We start from the raw sequence: 15,168 nt of genomic DNA on the forward strand, positions 1-15,168 counted from the left end.
GTCGAAGCAAGAAAAACCACATTAAAAAGTCTAATCAAACGAAATAACGATGGATACGAACAACGTGTCAAAGACACTTACTAGGATGATCGTGAACTGGATCTTGGGTCAATGGGATCTCTTGGGGGGGTACCACCGGATTAGAAGCCCCACAAACGGCAGGAAGAGGACGAGAAATCCCATACTCGTGCGGCCCCGATTGAGCATCGGGCACAACAACCACTTCTTCATGAAGCTCTACCAAAGAAGCTTCAATACGAGATGCATTTGGCATTTGTGGAGACAACCCGACTGGACCATCGCAATGACTAACAGGTAACTTTTGAACAACCACATCCAAACATGGTGGAACCATCGTCTTCACAATTCTTAAATATATCACCCAATCATCTTCTGAGGTAATGGAGATCAACCGTCGGACAACTGTTCCATATGTAATATGGGACAACAAACCCTGAATTGATATTCTAGGGTCGTTTATGTCGCAACTAATCTCCTCACAAGCTCGAGCGAAAATCTTGTCAAAAGATGGTCTCTCATCGAACAACATGGTCACGATCTTCATACCATCAAAAGTAACATTCCCATAAGCATCTATCTCCACCCTTCCTCCATGGTATAGTGTTACTAGGCTATCCATCTATTGCAAAAATGGATTACTAACTCAATAATGGCTATATACTTAAGCCTAAAAACTTACTAAGTAATAAATATATATTAACTATTAACTATATAATAAATATTAAATGAACACATCAAACGAAATTATACAAGTCGGAAACAATGTATACCTGAGATCGCGTACGAGTCCAGCTAACGGTAGAGAAGATCAAGTCGGAAGAACACCTACGTACAAAAAAACTATTGTCAATAAAAAATTTGGCAGCACCTCCCCTATAAAGTGATGTTTCTATAACCTGCAAATAAATGACAACACGATGGTTGCCAACACAGAAAACTTCACGATATCTACAAGTATGCTAAACAATATGCTACAAATATATCTATATACTCACTAACTTTCCTTCATCCAATATACTAACAATTTACTAACTATATAATCACTCACTAACAATTTCCTTCATCCAATATACTAACAATTTATTAACTATATAATCACTCACAAAATGCTAAGTTAAACAATATATTTTACAATGTGCTAATTAACTAAAAAAATTAAAATTTTACCTATGGAGCTCGGTGCCGCCGCTGCGGCGAGGGACGACGGTGGAGGGAGCGTGCGGCGAGGAAGTGTGCGGCGAGGGACGGCGCTGCGGCGTCCGGCGTGCGGCCGGGGACGGGCCGCCGGTGCAGGGGGGCGGGGCGCCGCCCGGGGCGCGCGCGGTGGCAAGAGCGCGGTGGCAAGCGGCGGCGGAGGAGAGCACGCGGTGGCAAGAGCGCGCGGTTGAGAAGAAGAGACCGGGGCGCGCGCTGAAGGAGACGGCGCGTAATTTTTACTCCGGAGCTCGGCGCCAAGATATGTGGCGCCGAGCTCCGGTCCACGTCGGCGCCGCGTCAGCTGCCACGTCATCCCTGGGCGCAGGTATCCGATCATGCCACGTCACAGCTCGGCGCCATAGGCTGTGGCGCCGAGCTGTGTTACCTCGGCGCCACAGCCTATGGCGCCGAGCATCGGGTCCAAACGTGCAAATAAAATTTCTGGGGGTCCAAACGTAAATTTGTGTCACAAAAGGGGCTAAAAAACAAAAAATTCGGGTCTGATGTAGTTCTCGGCCCATCTTACAACATGGAATGGGCCTGCTACAATTCGGATAGTTGACGAGTCCAAAACAAACATGTCATCCTAACAGATCCAAAGTTTTTTTGGGTTTGGGCATGTGATTGTGGCTGGGCTCTAATAAGAGCTGACCACCAATCAGGAACAAAAGATGGTTGGGTGGGCTTGTGGTCCACGCCTGATGCCTATTCGTGCTTCCCCAGGCAGGGTGATGCCTTGTGGCCCATATATGCCTGATTCTCTCTGATGATGAGAGACAGAGAGAGAGAGGAGGAGACACTGACAAGTGCGTCAGCAGCTCCGCAACACAAGCAGAGCAGGGAGGGAGGACCAGACCAACCAAAAGATCACAGGCACCTTTATTATTAATCAAATCAATCGTACGACACGCACCCATCTCTGACGCGAATCACTTGGCATCAACTCTACTAGAAGGCGCCGTTGCAAACGTCCCGGTTGTTGCTCGGTCCTCGTCGCGGGCGATTGTTGAAAACAAACGCCGGGTGTCGTCACTGGGCGGGGCCGGGACGATCATACGTATGCCTCCACCACTGTCATCTCTGACAGAGAATAAGCATGACTGAGTGACAGTTAATCAATCAATTCCTAGCTCAATTTTTTTGTAAAAAAATAAAAAGAAAGAAAGAAAAACATGGCTATTATATATTTATATATATATATATATATATGACTAGGTGAGTGCCCGTGCGTTGCAACGGAACCGTATAATAACACGAAAACTTATGTACATATGTGTTATAGGTAAACGCCCGTGCGTTGCTACGGAGTGAACATATTATGATAATATATTAAAATTCAAAAATACTAATTACCATTTTGTGTTCTTGTTAGCATCTTTTAAAAGTTAAGAATTTTTATAAACATTAAAAGCCTTACACATCGAACAAATCTATCATGTGGAGTAAAATGCAATGCACCTTGGTGAAGGATTATAAATTTCAAAGCCACTCATCTGCCAGTTTCACAGTTAGACAGTGTAGATTGTTCGAGAAAGATTATGCTGCTAACTTGCCAAACTCAGCAATCTAAACAATTAAGGTGATGAACACATGGGTGGGCGTCATTGGGGTGGCGACGAGCACAAGCCACATGCAAATCGTGGTCGGACGCCAATCGACCCTCGCCGTCACGCTCCTCCACAATCATGATTGTTTGTACCTTTACAGAGCACGAGCGACCCCTTACGTTCTTAGTAATGTCTATATAATATAAAATATTCGACAAAATATTAGTGAACAATGATTACATAAAAACGAACGCCACATATATTATCAACCTCAATATTTCACAAATTCTTTGACAACAACCAATATAAAACTAAATCAGGTATTTGGCTTAATCGAACAGCTGTATGAACAGAGTCCTAACTAACTGCGCTAACAAATGCGCCACGGAATTCTGCTCGCGGTTCACCTGACGTTTCTCCATTTCTTTGATGGCATCAGCTACTTAACTTCCTTGACATGCATGAAAGGTAATCTCAGATCTATCCTCTTCTGAAGTCGTCAGATCATTCACCACCCATGAGCAACCTGATCCAAGGACCACCAGCAAATGCACCCATTGTGACACAAGGCAAAGTCTTATCCATGATCAGTTTCAGCTTCTGCAGGACTTGACCGTGACAGTGGTGTATCCTTGACCGTTTGGAGGCCTCTGGTGCCTGGGTGGTGCCTGGGCCAGGTTTGGCTTTAAAATATGGAAGTATCATTCAGTTCTTAGTAACACTTACCGTGACAGTGGTGTATCTTAGAGACAGATTGAACGTAAGCTGTGCAAGGAACCAAAAGGGGCTGATTAGCATGCTCACTTGGGCCACACGAGCACGTGTCCAGCGCCCTTTTGCATCCAATCCTTTGCTGCAACCTACAACAGTTAGCTCTGCCTGGGCAGGGAAGCTTGTATATGGAACTGAAGTGTATCCAGACAACCTTGTTTGTGATTGATCCGAGGCAACATTGATCTCATGGCCCCCCACTTTGGAGAAGATTCACACTCTCCATGTCAGAAGTCTGCTGCAGGCTTTCAGCATCCTTGAATTTCAGCTTTGTCCACAATTCATGCAATTCTTCGTGGCTTTGTGCACAAATATATAGTAATCCTGATTTTTTTGTGTTATTTAGATTTCTGCTTATGTCATAATGGTAGATCCAGTTGCCGACGTGGCTTCAGGCTTTGACTTTAGTGTAATATAAACAAAGAAAATCGTTAACAGAAATGCCAAACAAATGTCGCGGGGGAATAGTAACAAGAAGCTCATGGTCGAAGAGCAGCCCGTGTCGCAAAGAACCCGCCGATCACTGTCTGCCACTCTTACGAGACGCGAGGCCACTGAAACGAGACCAGGCATCAGATACCACATGACATTTCATTTCACATCAAACAAGAAGTAAAAAAGCAATTCATAAAACACCTGTAGAAAAAAACAAATACGAGCAAGACAGCAATCTCTCAGCCGAAAGATGGTGATTTTTGTTGTGCGATAATCACCGGTAACCTTAGCACAATTATACGACTTCAACATCGATTGCTCCAGCAAACAAAGCAAAGCAAGCCAAGAAAGATCCACCAGATCCAGATCCATCCAAAAACATAACGGAGAAAACATAGATTGAGATTGGGGAGATCAGATGGTAGTGCATGTAATTTGGCAATCATCATCTGGTGATGCAGAGAATGGTGTATGGATTGAGATTCCTCACTTCGCCCCCAAACAGGAAGGAATTCAAGAAATGAGTACAAAGAAACCAAACAAGATAATAAACAGATTCACTTCACCAGTGCCAGTGATCGAGACAAGAACGGTGCTTACGGGGTACAACTGCGTGGCAGACAATCGAAGGACGACTACTTTATATAGACGGCAGTGGCCGCCGCCTAGGATTACGCTGCTGACTGCCATGGGTGGATGTTTTCTAGCTAGCAGAGGGGGAGGAGGGTGGGGCTGCTTGTCATGGAGGAGGTCTGGATCTTGAAGCGCGGCGAGGAACCGCCCGCTCCAGCTCCCTCGCCAGCCCCGACGCTGGTGATAGCAGCGCCCCCCGTGGCGCAAGCCGCGGCGGTTGACCAGCGCGCCATCTGCTCCACTGGTAGAGAGAGGGTAGAGAGAGCGTTGATGGCGGAGGCGGGCGCGTTGATCTGCAAGCCACATCTGGCCATGTGCTCAACAAGCTTGAAATGAAGAAGCCAAGGGGAGGACCCCTCAACAAACATAAGCAGGATCTCAGGAACAAGATAAAACATTTGCTTTTAGATAATGGGTGAAAATTGACGTAAGGCAGAGGAAAAACAAAGATTATGAAGACTCAGTCTATGTTTCTCCTAACGAGATTGGCTATTGGTGCAGTTTTCCAAGAATAGTTTCAAAATATGGGTCACTCATCTAAACTTAATAATACTAAACCAGGTGCTTCATTAGCTCTATATTGAAGGATGATCTAGCATTGCTAAAAAAAGAATTATAGTGAAGAAGACTAATAAGAAAATTTGTGGCTCTATTCCCAGCCAGTTATTGTTTTTATCCTAATCCAACCTACAAGTGCAAACACGTCCAACAGCCAATACACTGAATGGGCAAGGATGTGTGGTAAAGATAATAATGTGTTGCTCGTACCTTCCTCTGGGTGGGGTTCTGCTGCGGTGGGTTTCACAGCTTCTCCATGCCAATGTTGATCTCCATCTCCACTGCATCTCCACTGGCTTGGACATGTCCCAGCAGTATCTGCCTCCTCCTGGACTCTCCCCGGTGCTCGTTCGTCCTCCAAAATGGCTGCAATTACAGAAAATGGTCTTAGAACATTCTTGATTCAGATATCGCATCCATTCAACTACATAAAATGGTCTAAGAACAACTGCAATTACAGAACTGCTTAGGAATTCAGAATTACCTGAGATCGAAATAAATAGAGCATTCTTGATTCAGTTATTGCTTCCATGCAACTACAGAAAATGATCTTAGAACAAATGCAATTACAGAACTGCTTAGTCTCTACTGCTGCTCACAATTACCTGAGACCGATATAAATAGAACATCCTTGATTTAGTTATCGCTTCCATTCAACTACAAAAATGGTCTTAGAACAGCTGCAATTACAAAATTGCTTAGGAATTCAGAATTCTATACCATTATGAAAATATTGTGTGATCGACTGCTCCGCACATTCAAGTTGGTCTCTCCAAAATGCATGTTCGCTGAAAAAAAACAAATTAAACAAGTAAAACGTAGGGACAGAAATGTGCCTTCTACAAGCTCGCGAAGCTCAAACAGGACACATACACCGCCACGGACGCGTGCGGTGTGGCGGTGCTACGGGAGGACAGTCGAAGCCTAAGCTCCTCATCATTGCTTGGGATCCACTTTAGTAGTGTGTCTATCAAGTCTGATGGAAGTTCATTTCCTACAAATTAGCAAGGGCAGTGGATGAAATAAAATACAGAGATGGGGAACAGTATACCTCTGAGAAACTAAAATGCTTGCATACTAAAAGATAGATGTTCGATATTTGGAAATGTGTTAACACCTTAGTTCAGAAAAAAAACAGATTAGTCTCTAATCTTTATATGTAGGTTATGATGTCAAAATAATAGTCATGTAGCAGCGTCATTATATCCAATGTTACAAGAGAAGCTGTAAACAGTGAATGTAACAAATTAGATACAAATAAGGTAAGAATCGTGCTTCATCAAATCAGCAAATGATATGTTTTGAGAATTTGATCAATTCATACTTGCCAGTGGCCATAAGCAATCTTTTTCAGTGTTAAAGTTGCTATTGCAAGATAGGCGAAAAATCAAGTAACAAAAATACTACATGAAAATTAAGGAGCTCAAAAGTTCTAGCACAATTTATACTTTACCAGAACTCTTTGAATGAAGTTGAATACCAGTTCAGTACAAGAAGAGACCGTGTACAGTGAGTTCTCTGCTTGTTCTGTAACTAATAGATTGATTGATTTTTATCAGAATCAAATTGGTAGGTACGACCATTAAGAGATATGGATATCTGACAGCATATAGAGAACATATGTGTAACTAACGATTGCGACAGCAACGGTGCAACACTACATTTCAAAAGTGCATCTTCTGCCTAGCGTTGCTAAGTGCTATCATGTTTCACAAAAGATCCAGATGCAATATCAGTTGGACCTCTCCCATGGTAGGAAAACATACTTTATGCTTTCAAACATCAGAGCAAAGTTGTGCGACAGCAGGACTAACTGTACTTCAGTAAAACACAATATGTTGCTTCCTGGCAGATTACTCATTTTCCAATTACGTCAGTGCAATAATCTAAGACACAAGCACTGAGCAGAACCATCAGATATGTCAAGGTTTACATCAAGGTGCAAGAAGATTAGCTCAAAGAGAATATAGGATGAAGGGTTCACTGGATCAACAATACTATCATGCTTTAATTTACTTACTGAACTGCAGTCAATACTCAATGCTACATTTTAGCGAGAACTCATGCTCGCCTATCAGGTGAATCTCTGTCATTCTGACATATTATATCCAAAATAAGTCCTAAACTTCATATAAATTATCTATCATTGCAATAAAAAGCTAAAGTATGTGCATGAATTGTCCTCCTCTGTTTGTACTTAAAACACTAAATAACCCCTTAATCCACCCACAACATTTAAATATTAAACAGTCCAAATTAACCTCTAAATTTACATAGGTTAGAAAAGTATACAAAATAATTGATGGATAAAGTTTATCGTAACTAAACAAAGGTAAGAAAGTATCTGTAGATTTATACATCGGGTATAAACTTAGAATATGGAAAAAAACAAAGATAGAGGGCTAAATACATATTTTACTTGTGGAGGTACAGGTAAATAAATTTCTGGACAAATTGGGACAGCTATCTCTCAGACTTGCCCAATTGATGTATGAGAAATACATCTAGTTTACCTTCTGGATACTTGAGGAGTGATGTCCCATTACAAAACTGATAAATGCACTATTTCATTGTCAAGATGATTCACTTTATAAAAAGAAAATACCATAGACAAATGCATCAAGTATGTGCAAATGTGTTATTAGGTATAAACTTAGAATATGGAAAAAAACAAAGACAGAGGGCTAAATAAATATTTTACTTGTGGAGGTACAGTTTCCCGGCGGTCCGTATCTGCTTCACGGCACCGCGCCTGCGGCCCCGTTGAGCCGGTTGGTGAAGGTGACGCGGTACACGCGGCCGGACAGCTGCAAAATTCACCACAATGCAGGTCTTAGATCAGTTTTCTTGCTGTCGTTACATAAAAGCAAGTTGGCATAACTTGGACAACTACTTTGAAACGTACAATTTTTCTTCTCAGTACTTGAATTTGTGAATGTGTTTACTTTACCTTACTAACTTTTATCCAAACGTAAAGTTGAGCACATCACAGAAATGGAAATGGATCACAGTAAAAAGGAATATTGCCAGGATACAGCAAAAACAGCAGGTAAAGTAGGTGTCACTGGGAGAGTGAAGTCCTAAACAGTAAGGCTTAACTTCAAGTCTCCAAATCCATTATTCTCTTGATAGTCCTGGAGTGCTGGATTATCCAACACCCTCCTTAGTACAGTAGAAGCTGATGTTAGTCTTTGTACCTAAATGTAATAGCACAATTAGAAAAAAGAAAATAACATGGTTAATCCTTAAGAATATATTATCAGAGCATAATACCATTTCCTCTGGTGATGAGTAGTCTCTGGGTCCAGTGAGGTCAAGACAACTTCTTAATTCTCTGTATGGCCTACACTTTTCAGATTTTGGTATAGATCCAGCAATTCCGATGCACAAACAAACAGTAGAAAAAGAGGGACGGCGGCTCGGCAAAAGAATTTGAATGGGCTCATCAGATCTAGATCATCATACCATAAAACAAATGGAGCAAATAAAACTTGCCATAAATTGGCAAGGGATTATGTAAAGAATGCGAGAACATTCAGATTATTCGGACTCCACAAATTCGCCATCTACACAGAGGAGAGAGGACACAGGAAGGGGATACCTTGACCAACCGAGAAGGAAGTAGAGACGCTTCCCCCCATAATTAATCGATCAGCAATTTCCAAAGCTAAAACCGGCGCTGCGCTGGGAGTAGAGGGGGAGGACGGAGGGGTCAACGTTGGGGCGATGCGGAGGCCACAAATGGAAAGGCATAGGTGGTAGAGGGGGGCCATGCTCGTTGCCGTCGCTGTCGTGGCCGAGGGAATGGCTTGGGGAGGGGCATCGGATTTGAGGTGCTCAGGATGGGGAGGCCGCACGGTTGCTGTTCCCTCGCATCACGCTGTAGGGATCTGAGGCGGAGGCGAATGCGGAGCTGGGAGCGAGGTGTATTGTGTTTATAACACCAACTGGCTGCTTCATTGTCTCTTCACCAGCATGGCAGCATAGGTTCAATGAAATGAGCAATGAACTGACTCACAAGTTCACATGCTAACATCCAAAGAAATTAGCATGTCCCATGTAACACCGCAAGCATTATGTGATTGTAAGTAAACAACTTGAATGAACATGCCACATATAACGAGAAATTCAAGCAACGAACGGAGGTTATAAGGACCCATAATTAACCAGAGATTTTCTACTGCACATGCTGGTCCTAGTTAAGTGAACTCAGCTGAACTGAGACCATGAGATAGCAGTATCGATAACCAAGCGCATTGAGAAACGAACGACAACTACAAATCCTAAAGCGGGTAAATCAGCGCGATACAGATTTTCAGAATGGCTTACCTGGGGCTCAAGCTCCTGATCCATCCTCTTGCTCTCACCAGTCTGTTCCGCCCACGAGCTCGCCGCCTGCGCCGCCCTCGATCCCTCATCTGAACCAGACAGTACAATGTACAAGCCAGCAACACCAATAAAAAAACATAAACAATCACCACCATTCAACTTCAAGAATGAGCGAAGGACAATACGAAACGGCAGATTGAACCAAAAAAAAATGGTTGGGCACCTTCTTGCTGGAACACAGCGGAGAGCGCGTTCCTCGACGGTGGCCTGATCCTCCTGCCCGTACCATCCTGACGAACGGACACACACACACAAGCCGACATCGTTAACCAACCGCGGCTCACATTCCGCGCCAGTGACACACAAATCCAGGACCTCATCCACGGAGACGAAGGCGCGGTAGCTTCCGCGATCACGGCGCAAGCAGACCAACCTGTTGGATCTGAGGTCGCCGATGACAGGGACTATGGAGGCGGGGGGCATGGGCGTGGCCTGCGGGGATGGCGAGCGGCGCGCCGACGCCGAGATTGGCAGGGGGATGGGGGGCGAGGGCTCGCTGGCGCCGATACCCGGGTAGCCGACCCACACGACACACGGCGTGCGGCTCGCTGGCGCCGACGAGAGGAGGGAGGGGGAAGCGAGCGGTCGGTGCTTGTCGCAACGGCGGGGATGTTGGCGGCGGCGCTACTAAACTCTAGACCCTAGAGATGAAATAAACGCGTACCCGAGAGATAGGGAGAGTGATGCCTGGTTCCCGTCGATGCCATGGCAAGCGCCGCCCTTGCTTGCGTCATAGCGGGGTGGAGGCCGACGCGGAGGCAACAAAGAGGAGGGAGGCGAGCGCGACGGCGGGGACGTGCGGAGCGCGCGGGCGAGGATGGAAGGAGGGGTGGGGAGGAGGATGAAAGGCGAGCGCGACGGCGGGGACGTGTGGAGCGCGCGGGCGAGGATGGAAGGAGGGGTGGGAAGGAGGATGGAAGGGGCAGGCAAGGCAATAGGCGGGGATTGCGGGAGGATGGCGGCCTCGGCAATGGGCGGTGCAGATATCGCGTAATGGTTCGATCCGATGGCGAGCGTTGATGGCGGAGATCCTCGGCAGAACCGTGCACCAAAAGCTTCTGTGAACGTCTACATTAGCTTCTTATGTAGTAGTAGAGATATCTATTAATCCATCGACCGATCACTCAAATCTAAAAAGAACTCCAGGAAGGGAAAGGAAATGGAGACCAGACAAATGGGCCCTCACGCTTTGCATTGCAGTGCAGGAGGAGTACAAAGCAAGGCACTGATCACCACCAACTTCCCTATTTATTAAAAAAAACCGTGTAAAATAAAATTCTAAAATTGTGCACACTCTGGCCACCCTCCATCTTGTCCGAGTGTCGGCTGGTTAGTCTGTCAGCTTAGGACATGGTGGGAATTACAGTTGCAAAAGAGGATGCGATGCAAATCACACGTCTGAAACTGCAAACACACGAGGTTTAAGGCGCCTAGATGTAAACATGCGTGCATTTTTCTAGGGCACAGGAAGTCAAATACCAGATGCACAAGGGCTTGTATGTATCTGATAATGTGACAGTGACAGGAGTGGGGATTGAAGAACTTGAGAAGCTGCCACCCAGAAAGGCCACACGGGCTTGGCAGGGGAAGCAGACCGCCTAGCTGCTGCACCCCCTTAATTTTTGTATTATTAGCGGTGATGCGTGTTTTCAAAGTTCATACTTACTGTATTAGGAGTATGTTGCTTGTCCTGTTGACCTTTTACTGTGGGCTGCTGGGCTGTGATGTTCTCAATTCCCAACAGGTACTGCGTATCTATGGGCCTGTTTGGTTCAGCTTTTTTCTAACCAGCTTTTCTGAAAATCTGGCTGTAGGGAGAATCTGGCTGTGGAGAGAATCTAAGTATCATTACGATTACATATGGAGGAAGATAAAGTTGTTCATAGGGCTCAGGATCTAGAAAGTGACAGATTCCTACTATTACAACGACTGAACCGATTATGTGTTTATGTTGATTTTGGATGGTTTTTTGCCCCAACGAATTTTATATAAGCTGGCTGAAAAGTTGAACGTTTGGCAGTTCGCAGCAGCTTTTGGTGGCCAGAAGCTGCCAGAAGCCGAAACAAACAGACCCTATATTTGTTTGTTGTTTTTTTTTCTAATTGATTTGGCTGCTTGGAATCATCTGACAGAAAGATGTGCCACTGCCACCCCCATTTTAAAATGGGTGAGAGATGTTCTAGACAAACCCAACCTCGCGGAGAACACCAAAATCACTCCTATTTTAATCATGGAACAAATAAGGTTAAAATATGTGTCTTCCAATAGGTTATCTAATTTCGGACTTTGGCCTGTGTGCAGGAGGACACATGTTCAGTCTGTGCCACTTTGTTTGAAGGGGCTTTTGTTATCACGGATGGATTTTAGGAGCAAAACCTGATTCGTTTTAGGAACAAATAAATGCACATTATTATAGCCGTGTTTAGCAAGCTCGGGTACACTAGATAGCGATATCAGCTGATACATAATCATATAAAACTTTGGAGAAAATTAAAGCTATAATTTATATTAGATTTAATATAGGCATGGATCATGTTTATAGTTCGCTACTTCGAGCAACGCGTAATGTCGACTCGTGTAAATAGAGCCACAAGTGTCTTGAACATGAGTCTTCTCGGTATAATTCTCTATTAAAATTTGTTAAATTCAATATAAATTTGGTTATGTATAGTTCTCTATCTAAATTTGTCAGAATCAGTATAGTTTTGGTTATGGTCAGTATTGTTTACGCGAATATACTAGCTACTGCTATGAGTAGAGATGGCAATGGATACCCGCGACCCGATACCCGATGGGTATTTACTCCATTAGTGTATGTATGTGGGCTAAATATTCTACCCGTGGGTACGTTATTGGGCAAAAATCTTCACCCAATGGGTAAACGGGTATTAGAACGTTCCGCCTTCACCCATACCCGTTAACCCATGGGTACAAAATACCCAATATAAACTTAGCCCAGGCATGAACTTTGACTTAGTCATCCATCTTTTTTACTATTTAACAATCTTTTAGGCTATAATGTCATACAAGGCTTAACGACAATTTAATGACCATATAATGGAACATGTAATGTGCTATGTAGTACTATCCTAGTGTTACTACTTTATCCAATTATCTTTGGTGTGTTGAATGGATGGTTAAATGATGCTAGGAATTTTGTAGTGGTATTTAGATGGATATACTTGACATATGTATCATATAATATTTTGATAGATGTTTAGCTTTTGTGGGTACGGGTGACCCGATGGGTGACCCATACCCACATGGGTATGGGTATGGGGGTAAATTCATACCCGCCAGTGTATATGGGTGACCCGATGAGGTTATTTTTGTGTTGTGGGTATGGGTATGGGGTAGTCATACCCGGTGGGTATTTACCCATTGCCATCTCTAGCTATGAGTGTTGCTATTACAAATATACACATATATGTCATCACAAATTTGCTATGTTAATTATATGTTAAATTAAATATGAAAATATATACATTTATAACATTTAAAAACAGGATGTTAGGTATTTTTCTGTTAGTGGTTTTGTGGGGGAGGGGCTTAGGTCATAGTTGCGCTGATTAGGGTAACCATATCGAGATTATATTGGTCGGGCTAACCCTGTTGGGTAACCAATTCGAGGCTACTTTGGGCATGTTTATTTCATCTATTTTGTTGATTCTGGCTAATAGAAGCTTATGTGGACTATCAAACGTCCAGCTTTTTAGCTCGCTTATATGAGAATCACTTTTGTGAAAATCATCTAAAATTAACGTGAACGCACAATCGGTCGAGTTGTCGTAATAGGAGGGATTCGTCAATTTCTAGATGCTAAACCTTATGGACTCCTTCACCTTACTCCGCATATAATTCTTATGATACTTAGATTTTCCCCATAACCAGATTCTCAGAAAAAATTGTCAGAAAAAAGCCGAAACAAATAAGACTTTGGTTGGGGGTTACATTAGACGATGGTGCTCTTATATTAGAGTGGTCCTTATGTATTGTCTCGAGGCATCCCTGGTATAAGCACACGTCACCCTGACAACAATGATCGGGAGATGACAACAATATCAAATAGCCACTCAACTATCCTATAAACTTCGAACCATCTAGGTGACAATAGAGTATAACGCTCCACTAATACTATAAGATGCAAGAACTATATGGATTTATGTCTAATGGTCAATCTCTATGAATTTGAGCTTGCTGAATAACCTCATTCGTGGTGAGGTGAGAGTCTTATAGTTTGATGACTCAATAACCGAGCTAGTGCAAGACACCTAGTTCTAGTACTCGCGGCAGGCCATCTAGGGTTGAAAACGGACGGAAAAAATCCCGTCCCGACCCGTACCGTTTTCTACATTTGACTCGACCGTTTCTGTATTTACAGAAAAATATGGAAATGGGACGGAAACGGGAGAGAGCTTATTCCGTCCGTTTTTGCGGGATCCCGTTTTTTTCCGGATTGAACCCATATTTATTCCGTATTTGACAAATATGAGACGAGCCTAATATGCATTAGTATATAAACTAAATCCTTGTGTATTTAGGTGACAAATTATAGCATAGTTGACCATTGTAACCACCGGCTCTTTTCAAATGACAAGTGATCTAAAGTCTTAAACAACATCGGATGTAGCTAAATATACACATTTAGCAACCAAACAACAATAGAATGTTGCCTCTCTATATCTATTTATTTTATGTTATTGTTCTGCCAATCACTAGTCAAACATCAATAACATTTCTATTTGTATTAAATTATGAGTTTCCGTTAGTATTTTTGTTTCCGTTCGTTTTCGCAATTCTGTTTATCCTGCTCCCGTTTCCGTTACTGACTATTCCGGACTCGATCCCGTTTTCGATGATAAAATGTGGATACGGAAACGGGAGAGAGGGTTTTTCCGTCCGTTTTCATCCCTAAGGCCATCGACCCAAACCCTGGTGATCACCTAATATGCGGCAGGAAGAAAACAAAAGAATATGAAAAAGGCGGTGAAACGTTGCAATCTCATGAGCACCTAGATCAAGCACTGGAATTAGTGGGCAGTACTGGCGCCTTTACGCATCACATCGATCGGCACAACGCTGTAGAAATGTCGGTTTCCTGTCCCAATCTTTCAGCACGTAACGCCACTTGTCTTGCACTCATGTTCCCACATCAGCAACGAATTGAGTTTAAGAAGCTAAATTTGCATATAAATCGCAACACAAGCCACTTTAATGCGAACACATCTGTCAGGATTCGATGGATTGGAGAACGATGTGACATGTAATTACATCGGACGAGATCAATTGAACGGACCAACACATGGCCGGCCGCCGCTACGATTGGAGAATGATGGATCTGATCTGATGATGTGTCAGCTACACAGTTTTTTTTTTCTTTAACGAACTGGCAATTTCCTACTGTTTGCTGGTTCTAGACTTCTAGTTCAGTAGTTCTGACCTCTTTGGGGCTATTGTTTCGTTGTATTTTCTTCGCTTGGGTCTTTTCTTATTCTCAGTACGATCGGCGTGCGTGTCTCTTCCGTCTAATTTCGTTCTTCAAAATTTTCATTAAACAAGACTAAAGTAATGGATGGATCAGAGTTTGTTAGGAACCTTGAGGCAGAATCTAGTGTCC

General features: G+C 43.4%; 1 protein-coding gene and 2 non-coding genes across 52 annotated transcripts; all 3 read right to left on the bottom strand.

Moving 5' to 3' along the window:
• Positions 1 to 2,945: 2,945 nt before the first annotated feature.
• Positions 2,946 to 10,505, bottom strand: LOC103649304 (uncharacterized). Of its 50 annotated transcripts, none has more exons than XR_004856469.1 (12): positions 9,925 to 10,479; positions 9,715 to 9,781; positions 9,492 to 9,580; positions 8,436 to 8,505; positions 8,262 to 8,359; positions 7,864 to 7,969; positions 6,036 to 6,156; positions 5,883 to 5,950; positions 5,768 to 5,819; positions 5,647 to 5,698; positions 5,373 to 5,528; positions 2,986 to 4,090 (listed from the first exon to the last, which is right to left on the bottom strand). XR_004856469.1 is itself a non-coding variant. In XM_035965503.1 (10 exons), exons 1-7 carry the CDS (start codon positions 9,972 to 9,974, stop codon positions 6,133 to 6,135), a joined length of 504 nt encoding a protein of 167 aa, XP_035821396.1. In that variant the 5' UTR covers positions 9,975 to 10,479; the 3' UTR covers positions 2,986 to 4,090; positions 5,373 to 5,528; positions 5,883 to 5,950; positions 6,036 to 6,132. The 50 variants fall into 50 exon arrangements, 5 of the variants coding, with proteins under 5 accessions (XP_035821396.1, XP_020404216.1, XP_035821395.1 ...); XR_004856470.1 differs by lacking the exon at positions 5,768 to 5,819 and adding an exon at positions 6,280 to 6,386 and having other exon boundaries at positions 5,647 to 5,767; positions 10,216 to 10,446; XR_004856464.1 differs by adding an exon at positions 6,280 to 6,386 and having other exon boundaries at positions 7,864 to 8,359; positions 10,216 to 10,446.
• Positions 3,986 to 4,128, bottom strand: LOC111591065 (small nucleolar RNA F1/F2/snoR5a). Its single transcript, XR_004856828.1, has one exon. It is a non-coding gene; the product is annotated as a small nucleolar RNA F1/F2/snoR5a (small nucleolar RNA).
• LOC111591003 (small nucleolar RNA Z195/SNORD33/SNORD32 family) lies at positions 4,380 to 4,468 on the bottom strand. The gene has a single exon (XR_004856771.1). It is a non-coding gene; the product is annotated as a small nucleolar RNA Z195/SNORD33/SNORD32 family (small nucleolar RNA).
• Positions 10,506 to 15,168: the final 4,663 nt, after the last annotated feature.

This window comes from Zea mays, chromosome 2, assembly GCF_902167145.1.
Source record: "Zea mays cultivar B73 chromosome 2, Zm-B73-REFERENCE-NAM-5.0, whole genome shotgun sequence".
Classification (NCBI taxonomy): domain Eukaryota; kingdom Viridiplantae; phylum Streptophyta; class Magnoliopsida; order Poales; family Poaceae; genus Zea; species Zea mays.

Excerpts from the sequence above, each read along its gene's own strand:
- LOC103649304 (XM_035965503.1), bottom strand. The coding sequence starts at position 9,974 with ATGCCCCCCGCCTCCATAGTCCCTGTCATCGGCGACCTCAGATCCAAC. Across the intron at positions 8,506-9,491 it reads ATCAGGAGCTTGAGCCCCAG|GCCATACAGAGAATTAAGAA; the intron begins GTAAGCCATTCT and ends TGAAAAGTGTAG. Across the intron at positions 7,970-8,261 it reads AATGGATTTGGAGACTTGAA|CTGTCCGGCCGCGTGTACCG; the intron begins GTTAAGCCTTAC and ends TGAATTTTGCAG.